The following is a 27259-nucleotide window of genomic DNA, read 5'->3' on the forward strand; positions in this document are numbered from 1 at the left end:
TTTTTAAGCTTTTGAGGAACCTCCACACTGCTTTCCAGAGTGGCTATACTAGCTTGCGTTCCCACCAACAGTGTAAGAGGGTTCCCCTTTCTCCACATCCTCACCAACATTTGTTGTTTCCTAACTTGTTAATTTTAGCCATTCTAATTGGTATTGCACTTTTTATTCTGTTGCATTGATTTATGTGTCTATTTTTGTGCAATAACCATACTGTTTTGATCACTACAGCTTTGTAGTGTTATCTTGAAATCTGGGATTGTCCTACCTCTAGTTTTGTTTCTCTTTTTCAAGATTACTTTGGCTATTTGGGGTCTTTTTTGTTCCATATGAATTTTAGGATTATTTGTTCTAGTGAAAAATGCTGTTGGATAATCTCATAGGAATTGCATTAAATCTATTGATTGCTTTGCATAGTATGAACATTTTAACAATACTCGTTCTCCCAATCTTTGAGTATGGAATATCTTTCCATTTCTTTGTGTCATCTCAATTTCTTTCATCAATGTTTTATAGTTTTCAGAGTACAGGTCTTTCACCTCTTTGGTTAAGTTTATTCTAGGTATTTTAGTATTTTTGATGCAACTGAATATGGGATTGTTTTATTAATTCAATAAAAAAGCAATCTTGTAGCCATGAGTATCCCTATCACCCATACTATGTTCTCAAAATAAACTTTCTAACAGATTTCTCAGTTTTCATTATTTACCTCTGTCATTTCAAATTTCGTGTATCTGTACTTAATCTCCTTTTTATGGATTACATTATATGATTCTATACTCCCTTACCCAATTACAAAGCTTGTGCAAATAATAATCTATTCAGTATAGCCTTAATGTGGTATAATAGGGAATGTATCTGGTCCTTGTCCTAGGTTCCTGGTACAGAGTTTAAAAACCCTTGAAATTCCCACCAACAGTGGAAGAGGGTTCCCCTTTCTCCACATCCTCGCCAACATTTGTTGTTTCCTGTCTTGGTAATTTTAGCCATTCTAACTGGTGTAAGGTGGCATCTCATTGTGGTTTTGATTTGTATTTCCCCGATGGCAAGTGATGTGGAGCATTTTTTCATGTCTGTTGGTCATTTGGATGTCTTCTCTGGAGAAGTGTTTATTCATGTCTTCTGCCCATTTCTTGACTGGATTATTTGTTTTCTGGGTGTTGAGTTTGATAAGTTCTTTATAGATCTTGGATACCAGCCCTTTATCTCTATGTCATTGACAAATACCCTCTCCCATTCCGTAGGTTGCCTTTTAGTTTTGTTGACTACTGTATCCCTTGCCATGCAGAAGCTTTTATTTTGATGAAGTCCCAATAGTTCATTTTTACTTTTGTTTCCCCTGCCTTTAGAGACATGTCTTCAAGAAGTTGCTGCAGCCAAGGCCCAAGAGGTTACTGCCTGTATTATCCTCAAGGATTTTGATGGATTCCTGTCTCATATTTAGGTCTTTCATCCATTTTGAATTTATCTTTGTGTATGGTGTAAGAGAATGGTCCAGTTTCATTCTTCTGCATGTGGCTGTCCAATTTTCCCAGCACCATTTATTGAAGAGACTATCTTTTTTCCATTGGATATTCTTTCCTGCTTTGTCGAAGATTAGTTGACCACAGAGTTGAGGGTCCATTTCTGGGCTCTCTATTCTGTTCCATCGATCTATGTGTTTTTGTGCCAGTACCATGCTGTCTTGATGATCGCAGCTAATATAGCTTGAAGTCAGGCATTGTAATACCCCCAGCTTTGGTTTTGTTTTTCAACATTCCCCTGGCTATTTGGGGTCTTTTTTGGTTCCATACAAATTTTGGTTCCATACAAAGAGATCACTCTTACACTGTTGATGGGAATGCAAGGTGGTACAGCCACCCTGGAAAACAGTATGGAGGTTCCTCGGAAGTTAAAAATAGAGCTACCCTATGACCCAGCAATTGCACTACTGAGTATTTACTCCAAAGATACAGATGTAGTGAAAAGGGGCACATGCACTCCAATGTTCAAAGTAGCAACATCCACAAAAGCCAAACTGTGGAAGGAGCCAAGATGTCCTTCAACAGATGAATGGATAAAGAAAATGTGGTTCATGTATACAATGGAATATTACTCAGCCTTGAGAAAGGATAAATACCTTCCATTTACATTGACATGGATGGAACTGGAGGGTATTATGCTAAGTGAAATAAGTCAATCAGAGGAAGACAATTATATGGTCACTCATATGTGGAATATAAGGAATAGCACAGAGAATCATAGGGACAGGAAGGGAAAAGTGAACGGGAAGAAATCAGAGAGGGAGACGAACCTTAAGAGACTCTTGACTCTAGGATACAAACTGAACGTTGTGGAAAGGGAGGTGGGTGGGGATGGAATAACTGGGTGATGGGCATTAGGGAGGGCACATTATGTGAAGAGCCCTGGATGTTGTATGTAACTGATCAATCATTGAACATTACACCAAAAACTAATGATGTATTAAATGTTGGCTAACTGAATTTAAATAAAAAAATAAAAATAAGAACCCTTGAAATTTTCTGACTGATAGGAGTGTCTTTCTTATGAGGTGACTCATTATGGGTCCCTAGACAGCTTCCAGATTGGGTTGGAACTTTGGGTCCACCCATCCTCCAAAGATGGGGGAACTAGAGATTGAATTTAATCACATGGCTAATGATATAATCAATCACACTTATGTAATGAAACTGCAATAAAAATTCTGGACACTGAGGCTTAGTGGAGCTCCCTGGTGGGCAAACACACTGATGTGGTAGGAAAGTGATATGCCTTGAGTATAAGGGGAGAGGTCAGAGAAGCTCTGTCTAAGATCCTCACAGACCCTTCCCTATGCATCTCTGCATCTGGCTGTTTCTGAGTTATATCTTTATAATAAAGCTGTAATTGTAAGTATAGTGCCTTCTTGGGTTCTATGAATCATCTAGATGAATTATTAAACCTGAGAGGGTTGTGGGAATCCCTGAACTCGTAGCCAAGTTGGTCAGAAGTGTAGGTGGCTAAAGTTCAGCTGGAATCTTAAGTATGAAGAGTTGAGCCCTTAAACCTATATAGTCAGATGTTAAATCTGGGTAGTTGCTGTCAGAATTGAATTGAAGCCCACCCTGTTGCTATGGAGACAAAACTAATGTAAAAAGTAATGATCAAGGAAAAGAAAAGTACACAAGCATACATTGTGCATGTTGTCACCTAGTGCTAGTGCCTAGAAGGCAAGAAAAATGTATGCATTTTTAAACTATAAAAATGATAGGGCTCAGTATTTTTCACTTTTACTTGATACGTATCTACAAAATATTTCTTCACACTGTTCCAAGAGTTATGAATTTTAGGGCTGCCATTCAAATTCAAGAGCCAACCTAATAGCCCATGTAATGTATAACGTTCTATTTTATGAAGGGAAAAGAAAAGTATGAGTCAGCAGTGAAGAGAACATTCAAAGTTTATTTCATTACAGGTTAATTTTAATTTTGCATAGTTTTAATTTTATGTTACACAGAATACATAAAACTATCAATGCAAGGGTCAATATTTTATTCTAAAAATATTTTAAATGTCAAATATAAAATAGTTACAAAATTTAGTTTGGTAGATTCATATTTAAGATCAAGTCTTAAATCTTAGATCTTTCTAAGATCAAAAGTAGTGATTAAGTAGGAGCATAAATATTTGTAAAGGTAACTATTCTCTATAATTTGCAAAGATTTAAATTCTCCTTATAAAAGAAAAAATTCATTCACTCATTTATTAAATATTTAATAATTACATATATGTTAGGCAGTAGGACTCTAATGAAGAATGAAAGTGTGCTGTGAAGGAACACATTCTAGTGTAAAAGAAAACCCATTAAGATGTCATTACTAAACAATGTTAAGTTGTATAATGACACACAAAATATTACAGAATCACATTTTAAAAAAGACTAGGAGAGTAGTGGTGGAGGGGGTAGAGAAGGAGGGGAGAAGGTGTGAAGGAAGCAATATATGAACTGAGATTTTTAAAAAAATATTTTATTTTTAAGTAATCTCTACACACAGAGTGGGGCTCAAACTCACAACCCCAAGATTAAGAGTTGCATGTTCTACTGATTGAGCCAGCCAGGCACTCCAGTATATGAACTGAATTTTAATGGATAAGTAGAAGTTTACCAGATAGAATTAAATTGGAGAGGAATGAGGATAAAGACAGAAAGAGTGGCATATGAAAGGGCATGAAGCCAAAAGTGGCCATACTGCGCTCTGGAAAATAGTTATGTAGTACAGGAGAAAAAGGAACTTGTGGGATAGAAGTAAGAGATAAAGATAAAAATAAAGGGCCAGAAAACAAAACTAAACAGTATATAATGGGGATTCATTCATATCCATCTAATGTTTTTAAACAAACAAGCAAAAATGAAATGAGTCTTTAAAGTCTATACCTTAAAGAATGATCCCTTTTTAGTTCTTGGATTATTTTTACTGTGCTAAAATGAAATGGCTAGTAGGGCTAAATCATGTTAGTCAATTCAGTTTAATTCTTGCAGCAACTAAAAAAAAATTTTTTTTTAAGTAAGCTCTACGCCCAACATGGGACTTGAACTCACGACTCTGAAATCAAAGATAACATGTTCTACCGACTGAGCCACTGAAATAAGACTAGAATTTTACCCTTTTAGTGAATTGTTATTAGATGGCAATGTCTTATAAACATCTGATAACTAAACATTAAAATAACTCCATTAGAAAAAGGCATTCACATGCATTGCTGTTGGGAATGAAAATAGTTATAATTCTTTTGGAGAGCAATTTGGCATTATCTAACAAAACCACATATGCACTTATCCTTTGACCCAACAGTCCCACTTATAGGAATTTACGCTGAAAAAAAAAAAAAACTTCTACTAACCTGAAAATATGAGTGCATAAAGTTATTCAATTAAAGACTTTTAACTGCAAAATACTGGAAACAACCTAAATGCCATATACAAGAGAGTGATGAATAAACTCTGCTACATTCACACAGTGAGGTAAAATGCAGCTATTAAAAAAAGTGAGGACGATCTCTCTGAGCTTTTATAGAATGATTTCCAAGATATAATTAATAACAACAAATAAAAGCTAAATGCAAAGAGGATCTACAGTGTACTGCATTTTATGTAATAAAGAAGGGATGTAAGAAAATAAGAAAATACACCTGTTGCTGCTAACTTACGCTAAAAGAAATACAGGAATGTAAGCCAGAAACTAATGAGATTACCCAGAGGGCAGAGGGCAGGTGGGAAGAAAGAGAGTTGGAAGAATGAGAGGAGGAGGAAAGAAGTAGATGAGAAATGAGGTCCTGGGGAGTAACACCCACACGTAAGCTTTCTGCACAGTTCTGGTGTTTAAAACCCTGTAAATGTTTCACATACTTAAATTAAAATAATTCAGAATGCTGGGGAATCCCAGTAGAATGCAAATAGTAGCAAATGAACCTATTTGTAATTAAATATAACCACCCTGAGGGATTGTGGGAAAAAAGAACTAACCTAGGTCACTTAAAAAAGAAAAGTATTTTGACTACAAAAACAGCTATACATAAATAGTGGAGTTTTGGGGCACAGTCAGTTAAGCGTCTGCCTCTGGCTTGGGTCATGATCCCAGGGTCCTGGGATCGTGTCCAGCATTGGGCTCCTGTTTATCGGGGAGCCTGCTTCTCCCTCTCCCTCTGCTCCTCCCCCTTGCTCGTGCTCTCTCTCTCATAAATAAATAAATACATCTTAAAAAAAAAAACAGTGAAGTCTAGTTCTTAAATCTCTTTTTCACAGCAAGTATTAGTTATCTATTATTGCATGAGAAATTGCTCCAAAACTTAGTGGCTTTAAACAACGAACACTTATCTCATAGATTCTATGGATAAGGAATCCATGGCTGGCTTAGCTTAGGTGCCTCTTAATCAAGGTTTTTCCAAAGGTTTCAACCATGGCGTAGGCCAGGGCTGCAGTCATTACATGTTTAAGGGAGCATGTGCTTCAAACCTCATTCATATGGCTGTTGGTAGCACTCAAGTCCTCCCTGGCTACTGACTGGGGACATCAGTTCCTTGCTATGTGAGTCTGCCTTTAGGGTCACTCAAAACATGGCAGAGTGAGGGCTCCAAGAGTGAGAACGAGAAAGGGAAAATGAGACAGAAGTCACAGTACTTTTGAAATGTAATTTTGGAAAAGACCTGTTATCACTTTTGCCATAGTCTATTTGTTACAAGTCACTCTAGCTCCACGGGCAAGGAGAGGAGACAACATAAGATCATGAATACCAGGAGGTAGCGATCAGTGTGGGACATTTTATAGGCTGCCTATCACTGTCTTCTAGTCCACAATTCATGTCCCTCCTACATGCAAAATATATTCACCTTCTCCCAAAGGTGATTTCACAATTCTGCAACTACTTTATATATACTTTAGATCTGAGCAAATAAGTCATTAAATTGTAGATAATAAAAGTCAGTTTTCTTACTGCCAAAGAAAGGAAATACGAATAAGGAAAGAAGGAAGGCTAGTTTTAACTCTGTGGTGTTGGACTGCAATCTGAGGTATCATTATGGTGTCATTTTTTTTCTTTTTTTTTAAAACTCAGTTAGCCAACATATAGTATATCATTAGTTTTTGGTGTTGTGTTCAATGATTCATTAGTTGCGTGTAACACCCAGTGCTTGTCATATCATATGCCCTCCTTAATTCCCAACACCGAGTTACCCCATTCCCCCACCCACCTCCCTTTCCACAACACTCAGTTTGTTTCTCAGAGTCAAGAGTCTCTCATGGTTTGTCTCCCTCTCTGATTTCTTCCCATTCAGCTTTCTGTCCCTTTCCCTATGATCCTCTGAGCTATTTCTTATATTCACATGTTTTGTTTTTAAAGATTTTATTTATTTATTTGATTGAGAGAGAGACAACAAGAGAGGGAACACAGGGGGAGTGTGAGAGGAAGAAGTAGGCTTCCCGCTGAGCAGGGAGCCCGATGCAGTGCTCAATTCCAGGACCCTGGGATCACAACCTGAGCAGAAGGCAGACGCTTAATGACTGAGCCACCCAGGTGCCCCAATACATGTTTTTTAATATAAACAGAGATACAGCAGATGGGCAGATAGATATAGACGTGTATATTCACATATACATACTTCTTAGATCTGTTTGTTGAGAGGACCCAGAAGTAAAGACAACCAACTAGTAGCACTGAGCACATCTAGTTCATAGCTCTTGGTTTCTAAATGTCAATTTCTAATAAATCCGTCTCCAAGGAACCAGGACTCTATAGAGAAATGGATGATTCCAGAGCTGAGATAAAGAAAATATAACATGAACTTGGAATGACTTGTGGTACCAGACAGTTAAGTGCTCAAAAATTAATGAAGGTACATCAAAAGAACAGAGGAGCCAACATGAAGAAGCTCCCAATGGCCAAAATCAGGACAACTGGAGAAACAACACTATAACCCATAGAATGAAATAAATATCAATAAATTTTAAGTTAAGAAATTAATAACTGGGGGAGAAGGTGCAGCACAGAAAAATCACCTTACATGAAAAAAATCATCATTTGGCAAATATCACAATACATCTGAATCAAACTGAATAATTATTAGAGGCAAGAATCATCAGATAGATGCTAAAAGTAGTGGGTAAAATATAATGAAAGGACAAAATATTTACACAGTCTCTTGTATTTTCCCATAACTTACTTATTAATTAAATTACAAGAGGAAAAATAATTTTAAAATAACTGGGTCAACATCTCCTTAACCAAGTGTTCAAAATATGACCAGTAATGAGAAATGTTGAAATCCTGATACACAGTATGAAAAACAGACACAATAGCATTTCTGAGATATTCTTGCCAAAAAAAGCATTAATTAGAGGAACTATTAGTCAATCCTACATTGAAGGAAAGTCTATAAAATAACTGGCCGAAACTCTTCAAAAGTGTCATGGTCTTAAAACACAAAGAAAAACCAAGGAGCTGTTCCAGATTAAAGAGACCAAGGAAACATGAAAACTAAATGCAATATAGGATCCTAGGTTGGGTCTGAATCAAAAAAAGGACATTAGGAACTTTCCAAATATGAACATTTTACACAACCACTGTAGAATCATCAAAGTTCAGAAATGACTGTTGATAAAATACTAATTTACAGAACCTATTTAAATTTTGCTAATTAACCTCCTAACATCCAAGAGGAAAGGCACAGAAAAAATTCAAGCTGAATCAAAAACCAGATTTTCTCAATAAAGTCCAGTGCTCCTTCCATTGTCATATAAATTTACTTTTTATGTACAAGGATAAGTCCATTTCATTTAATAATCTTAATAAGACACTTAAAAATTAATAAGAACTTTAAATATTTGCTCATTACTTTTATATCATGGCATACTAGATAGATAATAATAGTCACAAGTTTGTAGTACAGTAACTGAATCAAATAAATAAAAGATTAATTGAAATACCGAGTAACACAGTATATATGGCATTAGAAAAAAATATGATCATCTCCAAAGCCATTCAAGCTATTTCAAATTACTGTTTTTAAAAGTTTTTTTTTTTTTTTTTTTTTTTTTTTTTTACCAAAAATGGATGGTAGTCTGGGAATGACTTAAAAAACTTTCCTCTTTGGAGAGGCAATGGAGTTGGTAAGGGGACAGAGAGAAAGGGACCAAGAAAGGAATGGTATATTGCTGGGGATCAGAGAAATGGAGAAAAGGAGTTAAGTAGAGGGGAAGGAAGGGAGATGTAATTCACATAGTTACAGCCTTTGGCTCTTTCTGAATCCTTTCAATAACACATCTTTACAACATGCTACTGACGACATTAGGAGCCTCCCTTGTGCTACAGTGAATCTCATTTTTTCACCAGATCAGTAAAATATATCAGAAAGACCCCAAGGAGAAAGTTAAATCCAGGAACTAAATAGCGATCTTATGATGCCATAGTCCTGTCTTAATTGAAATTTCATTATCCTCAGCAAAAAAAAATGTCAGAATTTTATAAGAGTACCATAAGTTTTTATTTATTTTTTTGAAGGGGTTATGTACTGCAAACATCTCTTTCCACCTTCCTTGACTGATCTTATAACAACCTTAGATTTTGTCTATATCAAAGGCTCTTCTCACTGCTTATAGAAAAGAAAGAGGAATGGAAAGATCTGTATGAAGTTTTAGGAAGGTGTCTTCCACTTTTCCTTGGAAGAAATAAGGCACTTCCGTATACTTAAAAGGGTAGCATTACCATTTTAGATAATCCACATTCATGATGGGAATACCTCTAAACAAGGAAAAAAAAAAACCCATCTCTTCTACTGTCGGAATATGGATCTGGTGAGAGGTTGGCTCTCTGCAAATGTTTGAAAATCATGTATCTTAAGGACTCAGATTTGACAAAAAGATATAAAAATTAAAAAAAGAAATTCTCTTAGAATAAAACATGCACAGACTTGAGAGACAAAGAACTTCCAAAAATTAAAAATAATAACTTTACAAAGAACAGAAAGTTTCCTAACCAAAGAAATTATCTGAGTGAAGATGTATTCATGTACAGCACTTATCATATGTGGCACACATAATTTGTAGATTTACAGATTTTCATATTGAAATAGCAAAAATCTTCCATTTCACAGTTGCACAAAAACTGACAAAATACTTCAGCTAAAACAGAGTTTATCAAAGGTTAATTAAAATTAAAAGCACTATTGTTGCTTTTAAATTATTAACTTTTGTCATTTAAAAAAGAATCAATGGCTATTAGATCAAAATGGACTTAACAGTGTAAACAATAAATACCAATAAAATCCCCACCCCGACCCCCCAAATAGGTAAACAGAGAAGAAAAACCTAACCTATTCCATCTGGTTTAGTAAAAAGATGATTAAGAGATTACTTATAAGGAGACACAGCCATTAGTCAGGTTTAGAAAACATGGATTCAAATACCTAAAGCCAATTTCACATTTCTTTCAAAATGTCCTGATGCATTCCTCCAAAGCAGCATTCTTGCCTGGGGCTGCGTATCACTGTCCTAATGAGATTGAAGGGCTACTCAACACCACCACCACATTGACAAACTGCAGAATTATGATCGCTGTTTTGTGACTCATTCATTGATAAAATAGCTATTTTTTTTTAAAGTTAAATCATCACTTAGGAAAGAGTAATTTTAGTTTTCCTGGTCTATACTAGACATTTTTAATATAGTGAATCTTCTGTAGGGTCCAGAGATTTAAAATGGATTTCCCTGCAAGATAACATATAATATGGGAACATTGCCAGCAAAAGGACTGATGAAACAGAGTAATATATAGTCTTTATAAATAGAAATCATCTGTGAGATTCAAAATACTAGGTACAGGAGAGGGAGTTTTATCTAAAATGTTACCATTCTTAATCTGTCTGAAATAATTAAACTGCATTCTTCTGCCTGATTTTCAAGCTGTATTTTATTATTTAAACTATCTTAAAAGTGCATTGTATGGGTGATGTGACGTTTCACTGTGGAATTAAGTGGTAATTCTTGACAAAGCAGTTATTATCATGAGATAATTGACCTTATTTGAGAGTTAAGCATCCTGAGGCAAAGTTGAGTGTACTTAATCCTGGCAGGTTAATTATCTAGTGATTATGGAGCCTTGAAAGGTATTACTCTTAAGAACCATTTGCAAAATGACACTGTTCAAAAAAAAATTTCTTAATTTAATAAAAATGAAAAACAAGAATAATCAAGTTCTTTAGTCATGTATTTCTACATAATGACTACAAAGCAGCTTGCATTAGCAGGCATCAATGGATATAATTACCTGCATGTAGAAAGTTCTTTATTAAGCTGATTACACGTGATTCCAGCTAACAAATGTTTGTTGCTGAAGGGAAATATTTTAAACTTTGGCAATTTCAGAAAAAAATTAAAAATAACAATATAACATGTAAAGAAGTTCTATACCAGAGTAGTTTCAAAACTACCTTAACAAGAAATTGTTAAATTCAGGTGTGCAGTTTAAAAGTACAAAAATACAACGTAACCAGTCATCAAAAAATTTTGAGGTAACAGAGAAATTTGTTTCTATGCATTTCTGAATCTCTGTTAAAAGCTAACCACGCAAATCAAAATCACAAAGAGATGTTACTTCACATCCATTAGGATGGCTAGTGTCAAAAAAGGGCAAAATGATAAATTTTAGGAAGGATACAGAGAAATTGGAACTACTATGCTTTGCTGGTGGGAACAGAAATGGTGCAGCTGCCGTGGAAAACAATTTGGTGGTTCCTCAAAAAGTTAAATATAGAATTATTATCATATAATCTGGCAATTCCACTTCTAGGTAAATGCCTAAAAGTCCTGAAAGCAGGTACTCAAACAGATGCTTCTGCAGCAGTGTTCACAAAAACCGAAAACAAACTGAATGTCTATTAACAGATGACTGAATAAATAAAGACAAAATCCTGATACATGTTACATGGATAAACACTGAAAACATTCAGTTAAGGTGAAATAACACACACAAACAGATAACTACTGTGTGATCCTACTTAAATGAAGAATCTAGAATAGGCAAATTCAGAGAGACAGACAATAGAATAGTGGTTATCAGGGATGTGTGGAGTTATTGTTTAATATGTACAGAGCTTCTGCTTGAGATGATGAAAGGTTCTGGAAATGGATACTGATGATGGCTGCACAACATTGTGGGTGTATTTAATGCTACCGAATTGTACACTTAAAAATGGTAAATTTTCTGTTGTGTATTTTTTACTACAATGAAAGAAAAGAAAGAAAAAAAGTAAGTTATATCACTTAATAATTATAGTTCATTTTTATCACATTAATGCAGTAATGGTATTCCTGTGGACACTTCTACTTTGTGTCTGGATTTGCCCAACCAAATATTTTCAGATATTCCCTGGAGAAGAATATCATTTTCCCTGGGCAAATCAGATAAAAGAAATAGTGAGGATGAGAAATGGGAAAAATCTAGCTTGAAAGGTACTACAGTTGAGCCTGTAATACTAACAATGAAAAAAGAATAACTATCTAAAGTTAAATATGGTAGGCATTTTATTTTAGATTTCAGAACAAGGACTTTCCTGATTTAGAATAAAATTGGTTAGTGTTACTGAATATTAGAATATGTGAGAAAATGAATCCTTAGGTTTTTAAAAACATTTTAAGCTCTAAGAAAAAACTTAAAGAATCATCTAGTATTTCTACATAAATCCCTCACTTAACACATGAGGAAATTAAAGGAATAGCAGTTGACTAATAAATCAACAAGTTGATTAAAATAAGGAAAAATTATGCATTATATTAATACCTAAAATATATCATTTGCTAATATTTAAAGTGGGGTCAAAACTTTGAGTATGTGTCTGCTGACTGATATTCTAGAATCTTTCTTATAGAACCAAACCCATAATTCATAGTTTCTGATTTCCAGTTTTAGTTTCTTAAAAGCAGAGTGAAAACTTGTAGACATTCATAAAGCTACTCCTGAGTGTAGATATTTATAGCTTTTCACTTCTTTTAATATTTTATAATTTTCATGCCCACATCTAATTCAAGAGCAACTTTTAAAAGCAATTTATCTTTATTGCATTTTGTACCCCAAATTAATTCATTAAGCAAATCCTCATTCTATTTGTACTCACATTTTATCAGATTATATAATAACTAAATAATTAATAATGAAGACAAACTGCATTAAAAAGGTTTAGGAATAAATAAATTGACTCTTGGTAAACAAAAAACATTGTGGGAACAGAAATAAGGTGGTATAACAATGAAGAGCCTAATATCCACGAGTTCTCCCTCATTTACTTGTAACTACTTGTTATGTTTCATCAAGGAAATGAGGTGTGCATGTTATCTAAGCAAGCTAGTTAAGCAAAAATTAATAGAGGAATAAGATCAACATTCCTAATAACACTACCAATATCACCTAACAAAAACTGAGTACTTTCTATGAGTAGAGCTGAAATTTTATACACATTAGAAAACCAGCCACAGATTGTGTAGATTAAATGATTTTTAAAAACATTTTATGTATTTATTTGAGAGAGAGAAAGAGAGACAGAGAGAACATGAGTTCTTGACAGCACAAACTGGGGTGGGAGGAGAGGGAGAAGCAGACTCCCCACCATGCAAGGAGCCTGACGCAGGGCTCAATCCCCAGACCCTGGGATCATGACCTGAGCCGAAGGTAGAGACTTAACCAACTGAGCCACCCAGGTGCCCCTAAATGATGGTTTTTGTAACTTTAAAGCATTACTCAATGGTAAGGTATGATAATTTTTAATAGTCTGTAAAATTAAAACCCAGGACTATCAAAGCACTTCTCCTTTGGCTTGATAATACCATGGAAATTAAGGAAATGGTTCATAGAAATAACAAATTTGATACAGGGTCAACAAAAAAATAAATTGGTAATTATTCATTTTAACATTGGTTCTTTGGAACTTTTTATTTGAGAGACTCGATTAATTCTTCCTACTTTTAGACTTCTATAAATGGAATCACATAGTATATTTTTTAAAAATTTTGAGATATAATTTTGGAGACAATAATTGTCATATAATAATCTGCACAAATTAAGAGTGTATAAGTAGACAGGTGTTGACACATGAATCAAGTTCTGAAACCATAACCACAGTCAAGATAAAGAACATATCCATTACTTCCAACATTTTCCTAACGTCTGTTTGTGTGATCGTTGCCTCACAGTGCATCTCTATCCCTAAGCAACCATGGATCTATTCTCTGTCACTACAGATTAGTTTGAATTTTCTAGAACTTAATTTAAATAGAATCATACAGAGTGTACTTTTGCCTGGCATCTCATCTTTCATTCAGCATATATATTCTAAGATTCATCCATGTAGGTGCATGTATAAATAGTTGACTTCTTTTATAGTTGAGCAGTATTCTACTGTATGGATATGTAACAATTTGTTTATCCAGTCACCAGTTGATGGACATTTGGGTTCTTTCCAGACATTGGGTATTACAAATAAAACTGCCATGAGCATTTGTGTATGTCTTTATATGAACATATGCTTTCATCTCTCTTGGGTAAATACCTACGAGTGGAATAGCAAGGTGATACGGTGGGTGTATATGTGACTTTCTAAGAAACTGGAAAACTATTTTTCAAAGCATTTGTACTCTTTTACATTCTTACCAGCTGGATATGACAGTTCTAGCTCTATATTTTGCCAATATTTGGTATGGTCACATTTTTAAATTTTGGACACTCGAATAGCTATACAGTTGTATGGACTCAAGTTTTGCTTTTTTGGATATAGATATTCAATTGCTACAGCACAATTTGTTAAAAAGACTACTCCCCATGGAATGACCTCTGAAACGTCTTTGAAAAAATCAATTATGGGTCTATTTATGTAAATGACTATCCCTTCTGTTTCATGATCTATTTGTCTATCTTTAGGCCAATGCCACATTGTATTGATTACTGTAGCTTTATAGTAAGTATTGAAACCATATAGTATAGGTCCTATGAGTTTTTTTTTTTTTTTTCAAAGTTGGCCTGGCTGTTCTAGTCCAGGGCTTTCCATATGAATTTTAGAATAAGTTTGATGACTTCTACCCCAAAAAACTGCTGGGATTCTGATTAAGTTATGTTGGATCCATACTCCAATTTTAGAACTAACACTTAACAAGTCTTAAAATCCATGAACATGCTATTTCTTTCCATTTAATTCTTCTTTAAGTTTTCTCAACAATGTTTTGTAGTATTTAGCATATACAAACTTTGCACATCTTTTCTCAGGTTTATTCCAAATATGTCATACATTTTTATGATATCAGAAATAACATTTTTAAATTTATTTTTTAAAGTTTTATTTAAGTAATCTCTACACCCCACGTGGGGTTAAACTCACAACCCTGAGATCAAGAGTAGTAGCATCCTCCTCCAACTGAGCCAGCCAGGCACCCTGGTATCAGAAATAGTATTATAAAAAAATTAATTAATTAATTGTTATTTATTTATTTCTCTCCAGGAGAGATAAAATCCCAAGCAGACTCCTTGCTGAGCGCAGAGCCTGATGCAGGGCTCGATCCCATGACTCTGAAATCATGACCTGAGCTGAAATCAAGAGCTGGACACTTAATTGACTGAGCCACCCAGGAACCCCAGAAATAGTATTTTTAAATATCAATTTCTAAGTGTTTGCTGCTAATATATAGAAATACAATTGGTTTTTGTATGTTTATCTTGTATCCTACAGCCTTGCTAAACTCCCTTTTAGTCGTAATAGCTTTTCGCAGATTTTACAGAATAAAAAAAAAATAATGGTGTTTGATAATAGAGATAATTTTACTTCTTCCTTTTTAATCTGGATGTTTCTCATGCCTTACCAGCACTGTACAATGCTGAACAGAAGTTAAGAGTTTTGTTTTCTTCCTGATCTTATAAGGAATATATTCAGTCTTTCATCACCAACTATGATGTTAGCTGTACATTATTTGTGAATGTCTTTTGTTGGACTGAAGAAGTTTTCTTCTATTAGTATTCTGAAGGCTTTTATCAGGAAAGGATATTGGATTTCATCAAATGTTTTCTCCATCTCTATTCAGATGATCATGTTTTCTTCTTAGTTTTACTAAGGTGGATTATATTGATTGATTTCTGCATTCCTAATCATGACAATTATCCTTTCTACATATTGTTGGATTTGATTTGCTAAATTTATCTTAAGAATTTTTGGATCTATTTTTATGAGGGATATTGGTCCATAGCTTTTTAATTCTTTGATTTTTGGTACTATTTCTTATTCAATAGTTTGTATAGAACTATTATTATTTCTTCCTTAAATTTGTGCCAGAATTCAACACAGCAGCAATCTGGCTCTTGGATTTCTTTGTGGGAAAGGTTTTAACTAAAAATTCAATTTCTTTAATAGGTAACCTGAATAGTCCTATTTCTATTTTTTCTTGAGTGTGCTTTGGTACTGTATGTTTTTCAAGGAATTTGTCCATTACATTAGAATAATATTGTTATGAGAGGAACCACAGTATCTTCTACTCTAGTCTAATTTGCTCCATTAGTGTTCTGAGTACTCTATCTGGAGCCCCATGAATTATGAGGTTATTTACTCTGGCTCACAGAACAAGAATGATTACAGGTTCTACATGTACTCTGAGGATTATTCCCTCTAATCTTTTCAGGTGGTTCTCAGCCTTCACTAGTTTCCTGACAAATATGCACTGATTAGTTCTCAGCTGAAGATTTGGGTGGGACTCCGCCAATCTGTGTTTTCCGTCTATGCAGCTCTTTTCTCTCTGGCACTCTGACTTGCAAACTATAGCTGTCCAGCTGTTAGATTTCCTGAATTTTTAGCTCTGTCTCCTCAGTTCAAAAGACTGCCAAGAGGGTCCCCCCTTTGTGCTGTCGCCTGGAAATTCTCTCCAAGCAATAAATTGAGGTAATCATAGGGATCACCTCATTCATTTCTTGTCTCACAAGGATCAGTGTGAAGAGAGAACCTTGGTGGACAAGGCATTTTTACATTTTTAATATTAAGGTTATCAGGAAAGCTTTAAAGCATCATTAGTAGTGTATAACCTTCTGAAAAAGGGAAGGTGGTATCAAGTAGAAAATAAGAGCCAAGTTTGTTTTGTTTTGGCTAACTGCTAACATTTTGAAAATTTATAGTAAGCACAAAATTTTTTTAAAGATTTTATTTATTTGAGAGAGGGAGAGAGTGCACACATGTGCAAGAGCACAAACTGGGGTGGGGGGTGAGGCAGAGGGAAAGGGAGATGCAGACACCCCACTGAGCAGGCAGCCTGAAAAAGGGCTCAATCCCATGACCTGGGATCATGACTTGAGCCAAAGGCAGATGCTAAGTGACTGAGCCTCCCAGATGCCCCAATAAGCACAGACTTGGGGGTGAGGCGGAGAAAGAAAGATAAAACAATGCCATATGTATTCTCTGAGGAATATATTTTACACCTCATTGCATTTTAGAAATAAAATGTCCCTTTTTCTCCTGGAGACCTAAAGATAGTTTATGATTACTAAAGTATTCAAGAAGAACAATGAGAGATGAGATTAAAGAAATAAAACAATACCACACTTGCCTTTTATAATCAATATGGAATCATTTACATTTATCCTTATTAAATTTCATCACTCAACTGATATTTCCAGTCTATTAAAGTTTTCAAAAGTCTCATTTGACATTCAACTTACTTGATATTTGTTAAAGTATTGCATTATTTGCATTCTCTGCATTTGCATTATCTGCAAATACAGCTTTATCTGAATCACTGATAGCTGAGCAAAGCTCAGAGTAAACACCGAGGTATATCACTAGAAAACTATTTATTTATGAGCAGACATTTTGAGACTGGTTCAACAAAATACCAAATATATCTAACTGCCCTGTATCCAATATTTATTAACCTATAATCCACATTATGACAGATGGTCTCAAATATACTATACATCCATTGTTTATTGGTCTGCCATAATAGGTACTACATATCTACTGAAATGAATTCAAATGAATAGTAATTACACCAACAAAGTAAAAAGCTATCCTGACAGCACTTGTAGCTTGTAATTTTACAACTTCCTCTTCTAGGTAGGAAAACCAATTCCTTTAATTATATATACTATATATAGATTATAATAGCATAATATTCTCCAAGTCCTAGTCTAACTTTACTGGTTTATAGAAACAATCATTTCAACAACATAGCAAAATAAATATAAGACAAAATTTTACCATTTTAAGTGTTCAAATCAGTGACATTAAGTGCATTCATAATGTTGTACAACCATCACCATTATCCATTTCCAGACCTTTTTTGTTAGCCTAAATAGAAGCTTTGTACCCATTAAGCACAACTCCTAATTCCCCCTTTCTTGCAGTGCCCGGTAACCACTATTCATTTGTTTCTATGAATTTGACTATTCTAGGCACCTCATATAAGTGGAGTCCTTAGAGGAAAATCCAGTAGTTGTGTATGGCTTATTTCACTCAACATAATGTTCGCAAAATTAATTCATGTTGTATTATGTATCAGAGTTCCATTTCTTTTTAAGGCTGAATAATATTCCATTTTACGTACATATCAAATTTTATCTATTCATTTGGCTACTGGAAATAATGCTACCATAAATATTGGTGTACAAGTATTTGAGTCCCTGCTTTCAGGATTTTTGGATATATACCTATTAGGAGAACTGCTGGATCATATGGTAATAATTCTATGTTTAACATTTTGAAGAACCACCAAATTGTTTTCCACAGCAGCTGCACCATTTTACATTCCAATCAACAAATGCAAAAAGGTTTCAATTTCTCCACCTCCTTGGCAATACTTTTTTTCCCCTCCGTATTTTTGAAAATAAGCATCCTAATGTGTATCAAGTGGTATCTCATTTTGCTTTTTTAATGCATTTCAGTAATGAGTAGTGACGGTAAGCATCTTTTCATGTGCTTATTAGCCATTTATATATCTTCTTTGGAGAAATGTTTATTTAGGTCCTTTGACAATTTATGAACCGGGTTGTTTCCTTGTTAAGATATATATTCTGGATGTGAATACCTTACCAGATATATCATTTGCAAATATTTCCTTTCACTCCATGGGCTTTCACTTTTTTTTTTTAAGTTTTATTTAAATTCAGTTAGTTAACATACAGTGTAATATTAGTTTCAGGTGTGCATTATAGTCATTCAACACTTCATAGTGGCCTCATAGAATGAATTTGGAAGTTTTCCTTCCATTTCTATTTTTTGGAATAGTTTGAAAATAGGGATTAACTTGTTATTAACTTTTCTTCATATATTTTTTAAGATTTTATTTATTTATTTGAGAGAGAGAAAGAATGAGCAGAGACACAGAGGGAGAGGGAGAAGCAGACTCCCCATGGAGCAGGGAGCCTGATGTGGGGCTAGATCCCAGGACCCTGAGATCATGACCTGAGCCGAATGCAGACACTTAACCCACTGAGCCACTCAGGCACCCCTTAACTTTTCTTTAAATGTTTATTAAAATTTGCCTGTGAAGCCATCTGATCCTGGACTTTTGTTTGTTGGGAGTTTTTTGATTACTGATTCAGTTTCCTTGCTTGTTACGGGTCTGTTCAAGTTTTCTATTTCTTCCTGTTTCAGTTTTGGTAGTTTATATGTTTCTAAGAATTTACCCATTTCTTCCAGGTTGTTCAATTTGCTGGCATATAGTTTTTCATCATATTCTAATTGTTTGTATTTCTGTGATGTTGGCTGTTATTTCTCCTCTCATTTGTGATTTTATTTATTCGGGTGCTTTCTCTTTTCTTTTTGATAAGCCTGACTTGAGGTTTATTAGTTTTACTAATTTTTTCAAAGAACCAGCTCCTGATCTGTTCTATTGTTTTTTTAGTTTCTATATCATTTATTTCTGTTGTAATCTTTTTTTTTAAAAAAAGATTTTATTTATTTATTTGACACAGAGAGAGAGACAGCCAGTGAGAGAGGGAACACAAAGAGGAGGAGTGGGAGAGGAAGAAGCAGGCTCCCAGCGGAGCAGGGAAACTGATGTGGGGCTCGATCCCAGGTCCCTGGGATCACGCCCTGAGCCAAAGGCCAACGCTTAACGACTAAGCCACAGAGGCGCCCCTCTGTTGTAATCTTTATTATTTCCTTCCTTCTGCTGGCTTTAGGCTTTACTTTTTTGATAGTGTCCTTTGATGCACAAAAGTTTTTAATTTTGATGAAGTCCAATTACTTTTTTTTGTTCTTGCTTTTGGAGTTTGTTTTTTTTTTAAAGTGAAGACCATTTTGATATCATCGGCATTTTCTGCGAACCTAAGAATCTTGTACCTCTATTTTTTTCTATTCTTCTAAATCTTTGCCAAACTTTCAGCATTATTCTCTGGTTCTATAAATGCTTTCCATCTTTTTTTTTACACGTGTTTAACAAATGAGCTCTTTTTTTTCCTTAGATTTTTAAAATTTATTTTGAGAGTGTGCATGCATGCATGTACAAGTAGGGGGAGGGGCAGAGGGAGAAAGAGAATCTCCAGCAGACTGTGCTGAGCATGGAGCCCCATGTGGCTCTATCTTACAACTCTGAGATCATGACCTGAGCTGAAACCAAGAGTCAGATGCTTAACTGAATGAGCCATGCACATGCCCCAAATATGAGCTCTTATTAAAACATTTTCTGTGTGCTCTGCAATATTTTGCTTTTAAGGCCCCTCCCCATTTTCTTCCTAATTATGGTCATTTGATATTATAAAGTCAGAACTGAATTTTTGATGGTATTCAATTCTCTCAAGTTATCCTTAATTCTAAAATCTCATTCTTTGGAATGGTATTTATCTTTTTAGAAGTTTTAAATATTTGTCTTTTTAAAGTACAGAACATATATTTAAGTACTACCAGTTTGATTTTTCTTGACTACAAAAAATCTCTGATTTCAAATATCAATTTCTCCCAAGGATTCTCAGACCACCATACTGATGACCAATTCTCTCATGTTATTTTAAAAGGCCAGATAGCACTTTTCCTAGTTACTTCCTTTTTCCTTCAGAAAATAAAACCAGCAATAAAGGAAATGTGAAATGTAGATTTTAATCAAATGAGACTTCCAGCAGATACTCAGGAGTTCAAGGCCATTACCACTATTTCTTGCCATTATGTCAGTTTGTAAATCATCAAGAATGTAGCATTTCCTTCAAAGTGTCTTTGAAGATACTCATACCATATTATTTCTACAAATCACCAAGGTGATCTCATAAATTATGTCTAGGTCTAATTTATGTTATTCTAAACAGACAACAAAGTTATCTTATTTGGATATTAAATCAGTTATATAATCAAACTGTGTTACAACAATATAATTCAAATCAAAATGGACTTCTGGGATAGTACAACATGTTCAGTTTACACATAAAGACTCTGAGATTCATGAAAGTTAAGTGATACTGCCTAGGTCATTTTTATTTTTTTAATCTTTTTCATGGATGTTTAAAATCTACAGGTTAAACAGATGCTATAAATATTATAGGAGCAAAAAAATTATTTTCCACTAATTTAGAATAAAAGAAAGTATAATCTTGGTAAAAAGGAAAAGCTGTGAAAGTCTTAAAAAACCCCATTTTATCAACTTCAAATACAACATACAAATATTAGCAAAAATGATATTAATAAAAATTTAATACAAATCATAATATACCAACATTTACTCACAATTTAGACTCACACTTCAAATAAATAGTTAAATTCATAAAACTAATTATCCTTTATCTTAATCCATGAAAATTTCAGGGGAAAATATTATTTTACTGGTCAGAAGACAAATCAGTTGATGTGAAGGGATCAGGATAAGGGGATGGGTTGACTGAAAGGGGTGACAGAAATGATTTTTATTCTTGATTGTGGTCATGGCTACATGTCAGGTATGCATTCTCACAGAAATGTACATTAAAAAGTTAATTTTACTATATGTAAATTATAAACCTCAATAATCTAACCTTTTAAAAGACCAAATTTTTACTATGAAAGAAAACTAGTATATACTGAAGGAAATACTAAAAATACTGAATTAGAGGGGTCTAAGCTGAGGTAGTTTTGTTGTGTAATTTTCAATTATATTTATGCAAATATTTCAGTTTTTATCTCTAAACTTACACACAAACCAAAAAAACAACCCAACTGAAAAAAACACTTATTTTTTTAAAAAGTAACTCACCGTCTCATTTCCAAAAAGGATGTCAATATAAGGCATAACTTTCATCAATGGTTCCTTGTAGAACTGACTAATGAATGGTGCAGACAAATTCAAAGTGAAAACTCTGTTGTTTTCAGAAGCATGTTTAGCCACTTTTAATACCGACTCGGGGGAAACTGTAAGAAAAAAGCCCTGGATAAAGAAAAAAAGGAGGGGAAATTAAAAATGCCATCTCCACAGAGTCATTCTCAGTCAGAATAAAAGACACCTATAAAAAAATACAATCATCTATATAATACAAACTTTAAAATACAGTTATAAAACGCAAGGCAGAAAACAGCAGCATTTGATTAGGAAAAAATCTATCATATGAGTACAATATGCTTAGAATGTGCCATTATGTCAGAGTATAACACATCACTTATTTCATATTAGATTTGTATACTCAATGCTGAAAGAATTTCGGGAATCCACATAAGAAAGAATATTTCAAAGGTCACATCTGAGACAATAATTACACTTAAATTAGGGAAATAGTAATAAAGGCAGATTGGATCCTTTCAGCTTCTTATAAACAGTTTGGATTCTTTTTTTTTTTTTTTTAAGATTTATTTATTTGTCAGAGAGAGAGAGAGTGAGAGAGAGAGAGTTTGAGCACTCACAAGCAGGGGGAGCAGCAGGCAGAGAGAGAAAAAGGCTCCTCGCCAAACAAGGAGGCTGGTGAGGGACTCGATCCCAGGACCCTGGGATCATGACCTGAGCCAAAGGCAGACGCTTAAATGACTGAGCCACCCAGGTGTCCCAACAGTTTGGATTCTTATAAGTGACATACCACTTATTAAAAAATGAAATTAGTTTACTAAAATCATTGCTTGTTAACTTATGCTGGAAGTGAATTTTTTAGGAAGATTCTGATTTGAAATTTTCAAATAATGAAAAAATAATTCAGTAATAATAGAAAAATATTTTAATTACAATTTTATGTCAGGAACGCTATATTTTAAAATGCTATTTATCTACATCTTAAATGTTAAAAAAGGCCATTTAAAAATAGACTTGTGTTCACAGCTTTGTAGTATAGCTTGAAATCAGGTAACTTGATGCCCCCAGTTTTGTTTTTCCTTTTCAACAATTCCTTGGCGATTCAGGGCCTTTTCTGGTTCCACACAAATTTAAGGGCTGTTTGTACCAGCTCTTTGAAAAATGTCATTGGTATTTTGATCGGGATGGTATTGAAAGTGTAGATTGCTCTGAGGTAGCATAGTCATTTTAACTATGTTTATTCTTCCGATCCATGAGCATGGAATGTTTTTCCATCTTTTTGTGTCTTCTTCAATGTCTTTCAAGAGTGATCTGTAGTTTCTAGAGTACAGATCCTTTACCTCACTGGTTAAGTTAATTCCAAAATACCGTATGATTTTTGGTGCTATTGTAAATGGAATCGATTCCCTAATTTCTCTTTCTTCAGTCTCATTGTTCATTAGCCATCAGGCAAATTCAAATCAAAACCACATTGAGATACCACCTTACGCCAGTTAGAATTGCAAAAATTGACAAGGCAAGAAACAACAATTGCTGGAGAGGATGTGGAGACAGGGGATCCCTCTTACACTGTTGGTGGGAATGCAAATTGGTACAGCCACTGTGGAAAACAGTGTGGAGGTCCCTTAAAAAGTTAAAAATTGAGCTACCCTATGATCCAGCCATTGCACTATTGGGTATTTACCCCAAAGATACAGTTGTAGTGAAGAGAAGGGCCATATGCACCCCAATGTTCATAGCAGCATTGTCCACAATAGCTAAATTGTGGAAGGAGCCGAGATGCCCTTCAATAGATGACTGGATTAAGAAGATGTGGTCCATATATACAATGGAATATTACTCAGCCATCAGAAAGAACGATTACCAACATTTGCAGCAACACGGACGGGACTGGAGGAGATAATGCTAAGTGAAATAAGTCAAGCAGAGAAAGACAATTATCATATGGTTTCACTCATTTATGGAACATAAGAAATAGCAGGGAGATCAGTAGGAGAAGGAAGAGAAGAATGAAGGGGGGGTAAACAGAAGGAGGAATGAACCACGAGAGACTATGGACTCTGGGAAACAAACTGAGGGCTTCAGAGGGGAGAGGGGCGGGGGATTGGGATAGGCCGCTGATGGGTATTAAGGAGGGCACATATTGCATGGAGCACTGTGTGTTATATGCAAACAATGAATCATGGGACATTACATCAAAAACTAAGGATGTACTGTATGGTGACTAACATAACATAATAAAAAATTATTATTAAAAAAAAAGTAATTTCCCCTAAATGTGCAATAAAGCATCAGATGTGACCTATAAAAAAATGACTTAGGCCTTCTAGATAAAAGTGCAAGCAAAAACGTGGATGCTTACATGGGAAATTGGTTTGAATGGTGCACGAGTGAAGGAATACACAAAGAGCAACAGAAGATAAAGTTGGAAAGGCCAGTTGAGTCAAGAATGAAAAATGCCTCGAGTGGCAGGCAAGGAGTCAATTATGTGTGGTGGGGATATATGATGGGTAATGAAGACTTCCTTGAAAGAAAGGAATAACAACTTTGTGTGAAAATTTAAAGGAAAGTTAATCTGGACAGCAACAATTCAACAGCAGTCAAAAGCAGAAAAGAAAAATGTAAAGGAGAGAACAAGAGGAAGGCAAATGAGGACAGTAAATGATGACAGAGAAATCTAACAAGGAAATTTTAAGAAGTTACGTAAAGGTACCCAGTGCTATCAATGGATAGAGAAAGAAAGGATGAGGAAAAGCCACTGGATTTGATGATTAAGAGAAAGTACTTATGGGATAAAGGTAAAAAAATAAAGTCAGCTGTTAAAGAAAGAATGGTGAGAAAGCAGGGGTAAAGATTACAAATTATTTTTGGAAGATTTATTAATGAAAAATAATAGACCCATCTGAAAATTACTGAGCAATTATTGTGTTCCAGGCACTATACCAAAAGCTTTATGTATCTTAACCCAGTTATCATTTTTTTTCCTTATATCAAACCTATGAGGTGAAGACTGCTATTCTCATTTTATGAATGAAAAAGGCAAAATAGGCAAGGGAAGAAATGTCCACCCAGGTCATACGGTCTCTATGTGATGGAGCTTAGATTCAAATAACTACAGATAATGTCCCTAGTTTGAATAGGTAATAGAAAAGAGCAAAAAGATATTTTACTGGGGGAGAGAAGTGTGAGAGTTGTTTTTAAGAAGAGTGTTAAATCGAAGGATCTACTGGAGAAAGAGAAGAATGAGGAAACAAGACAAGGAGGATGATGAGAAAGAATAAGGAACCAGAGAAGTTAGGGCAGTGGGAACCAGAAGGAAAGAAAGTTAACTTATAAACGGAAGAAATAACCTTGAAAATGTAAAGGAAACTTCTTTTAAAATTACAAAAGGGCTACTGAAATATTCAACTACAACTAAGGGACTAACCACTTCCATCATGTAAACTTTAAAAAGTTTAAAAAGACAAAAACACATTTTTTTCTATTACTTTCAAATTGAATATTAAAAGACTATTAAAAAATTAACTTTGAGGTAGGAGTCATGTATACTTGGATTTGAAGGGTTCAGTGCCCTTATAAACTCTGAGATATTAAGAGAGAATTTTATAGTATAATTGTTTCTTATTACTTTAAAGTATTGTTAATGAAATTCTAATAAAAATGTTTCCTTATTATAATAACATAATATTTTCTCATTATTTAAAAATCCCAATCCATTAATTCTTTACCAATATTCAACCATTCTAAAAGGTAACAAGTCTTAGTCTTAGGTAACGTTCTTTTTTTAAATGTTTTCACCTTACTTTTTTAACCAACTACCATGTCACTTGCAAACTATGAACATCCAAGCTGTTTCCTTTGCTATTTTTGTCACTTGGAGAATTAAAACGAACAGTTTATATAGCATCTTGTCTCCATAGTAATATGTATGTACTTGCTTTTTAGTCTTTCATTTAATGAGGAGCGTTTAAAGCTAATCCCCCTCCCATTTCTCCCCAAACTATTCCAGCATGAAATAAAAACCTCCCAGAGCTAGTATTCTGCCAGCTGTGGATTAACCACAGACAGCCATAGAATGGTCTACACAAATAGTAACCTGGTCAAATAATTAGGCTTCTCACCAACTTTGGACTGAAAATTTGATCTGTGCTAAAATACATCTGATTGTAATTTAAGGTACTGAACAGTATGCCCCTGGAGTCTAAATTTGGCCTCATTCCAAATGTGTGTATGTGTGTTTTACTTTAAAATGCGACACAAGAGTATTGTGATGTGGACAATATAACTTCCATTTTGTTAATTTTATAAAGAATACACAAAGAACTATCAACTTTTAAATGAGGAAAATTCACAATTTAAATTAATTCCATTTTTGAATAGTCTCTTGTTTTACATTAAGTAAATATTTAGTATTTAAACAATTTAGGATTTGTATTTCGTTATAGTGCAAAGGCTTAAAGTTGATGCCAACCATAATTTTCCTTCCTAGATTTATATCCTTTGCTAGGCCACACGTTCTAGACTGTATTATCACCAAAAATAAAAACAGTGCCATTATAAAAAATTTTTTTCAAGTGTCATGTTTGCAATAAAAATATGCCAATAGTTTAAATGGCTATAGTTTAGAAAAATACTCTATATAATCAACAAACTCTTGTGATTTTTCTAATCAGGAATTTCGGTCTATACAACAGTTAATTCTATTATTCTTTGTCCCTACGAGCACCAGAAAGCAAAGCAGATTCTAACACTTAAGAGATCTGGTAATATTAATCAGCACTGAGAGTGAGGCAAGATGATTTTATCCATTAAAATGGTAAACAAAACAGAACAAAAAGGTAAGAGTAGGAGGGATGGGGAAAGACTAAGGCAGAGCCAAAGAACCATTTTAGCATAGCCAGACCTAATGTTTAGAAATCTCAAATACATGTGTTCGAACTGCGCAGGTCCACTTATGCACACATCTTTTTGGATAAATACAGTACAGTCCTATAAATGTATTTTTTCTTTCTTATAATTTTCTTAATAATATGTTCTTTTCTCTAGCTTACTTTATTGTAATATGTATTTAATAGACTGTTTATGTTATCGGTAAGGCTCCTGGTCAACAGTAGTTAAATACCATCAGTTAAGTTTTGGGTGAATCAAGAGTTACGCTCACATTTTTGACTGCGCAGGGTTTTGGCCCCCCTCAACCCCTGCATTCTTCAAGAATCAACTGTAAATAAATCGTCATCCAACTACTCTAAGGATTTCTTCATGTGACTTATTATTTTTTTTAAAGATTATTTATTTGAGAGAGAGACAGAGCGAGCATAAGCAGGGGGAGTGGGAGAGGGAGAAGCAGGCTCCCTGCTCAGCAGGGAGCCCCATGTGGGGCTCAATCCTAGGACCCTGGGGGATCATGACCTGAGCTGAGTGCAGACGCTTAACTGACTGAGCCACCCAGGAACCCGTCTTGGTGTAGCTTAAATGTCACACAGGAGGATGTAAGAAATTAAATTGTTTAATATACTAAAAGATAAGGAAAAGACTTGC

General features: G+C 34.5%; 1 protein-coding gene across 3 annotated transcripts in view; it reads right to left on the reverse strand.

Moving 5' to 3' along the window:
- Window positions 1-27259, reverse strand: part of ADK (adenosine kinase) — a 540886-nt gene that overhangs the window by 144267 nt on the left and 369360 nt on the right. For all 3 annotated transcript variants that reach the window (XM_045783164.2, XM_045783166.2, XM_045783165.2), the window contains one exon: window positions 21701-21871. In XM_045783164.2, the coding sequence (XP_045639120.1) occupies window positions 21701-21871 (171 nt within the window). The remainder of the gene's footprint in view (window positions 1-21700; window positions 21872-27259) is intronic.

The sequence above is a fragment of the Ursus americanus genome, chromosome 6, assembly GCF_024610735.1.
Source record: "Ursus americanus isolate L20-20 chromosome 6, mUrsAme1.1.p, whole genome shotgun sequence".
In the NCBI taxonomy this organism is placed as follows: Eukaryota; Metazoa; Chordata; class Mammalia; order Carnivora; family Ursidae; genus Ursus; species Ursus americanus.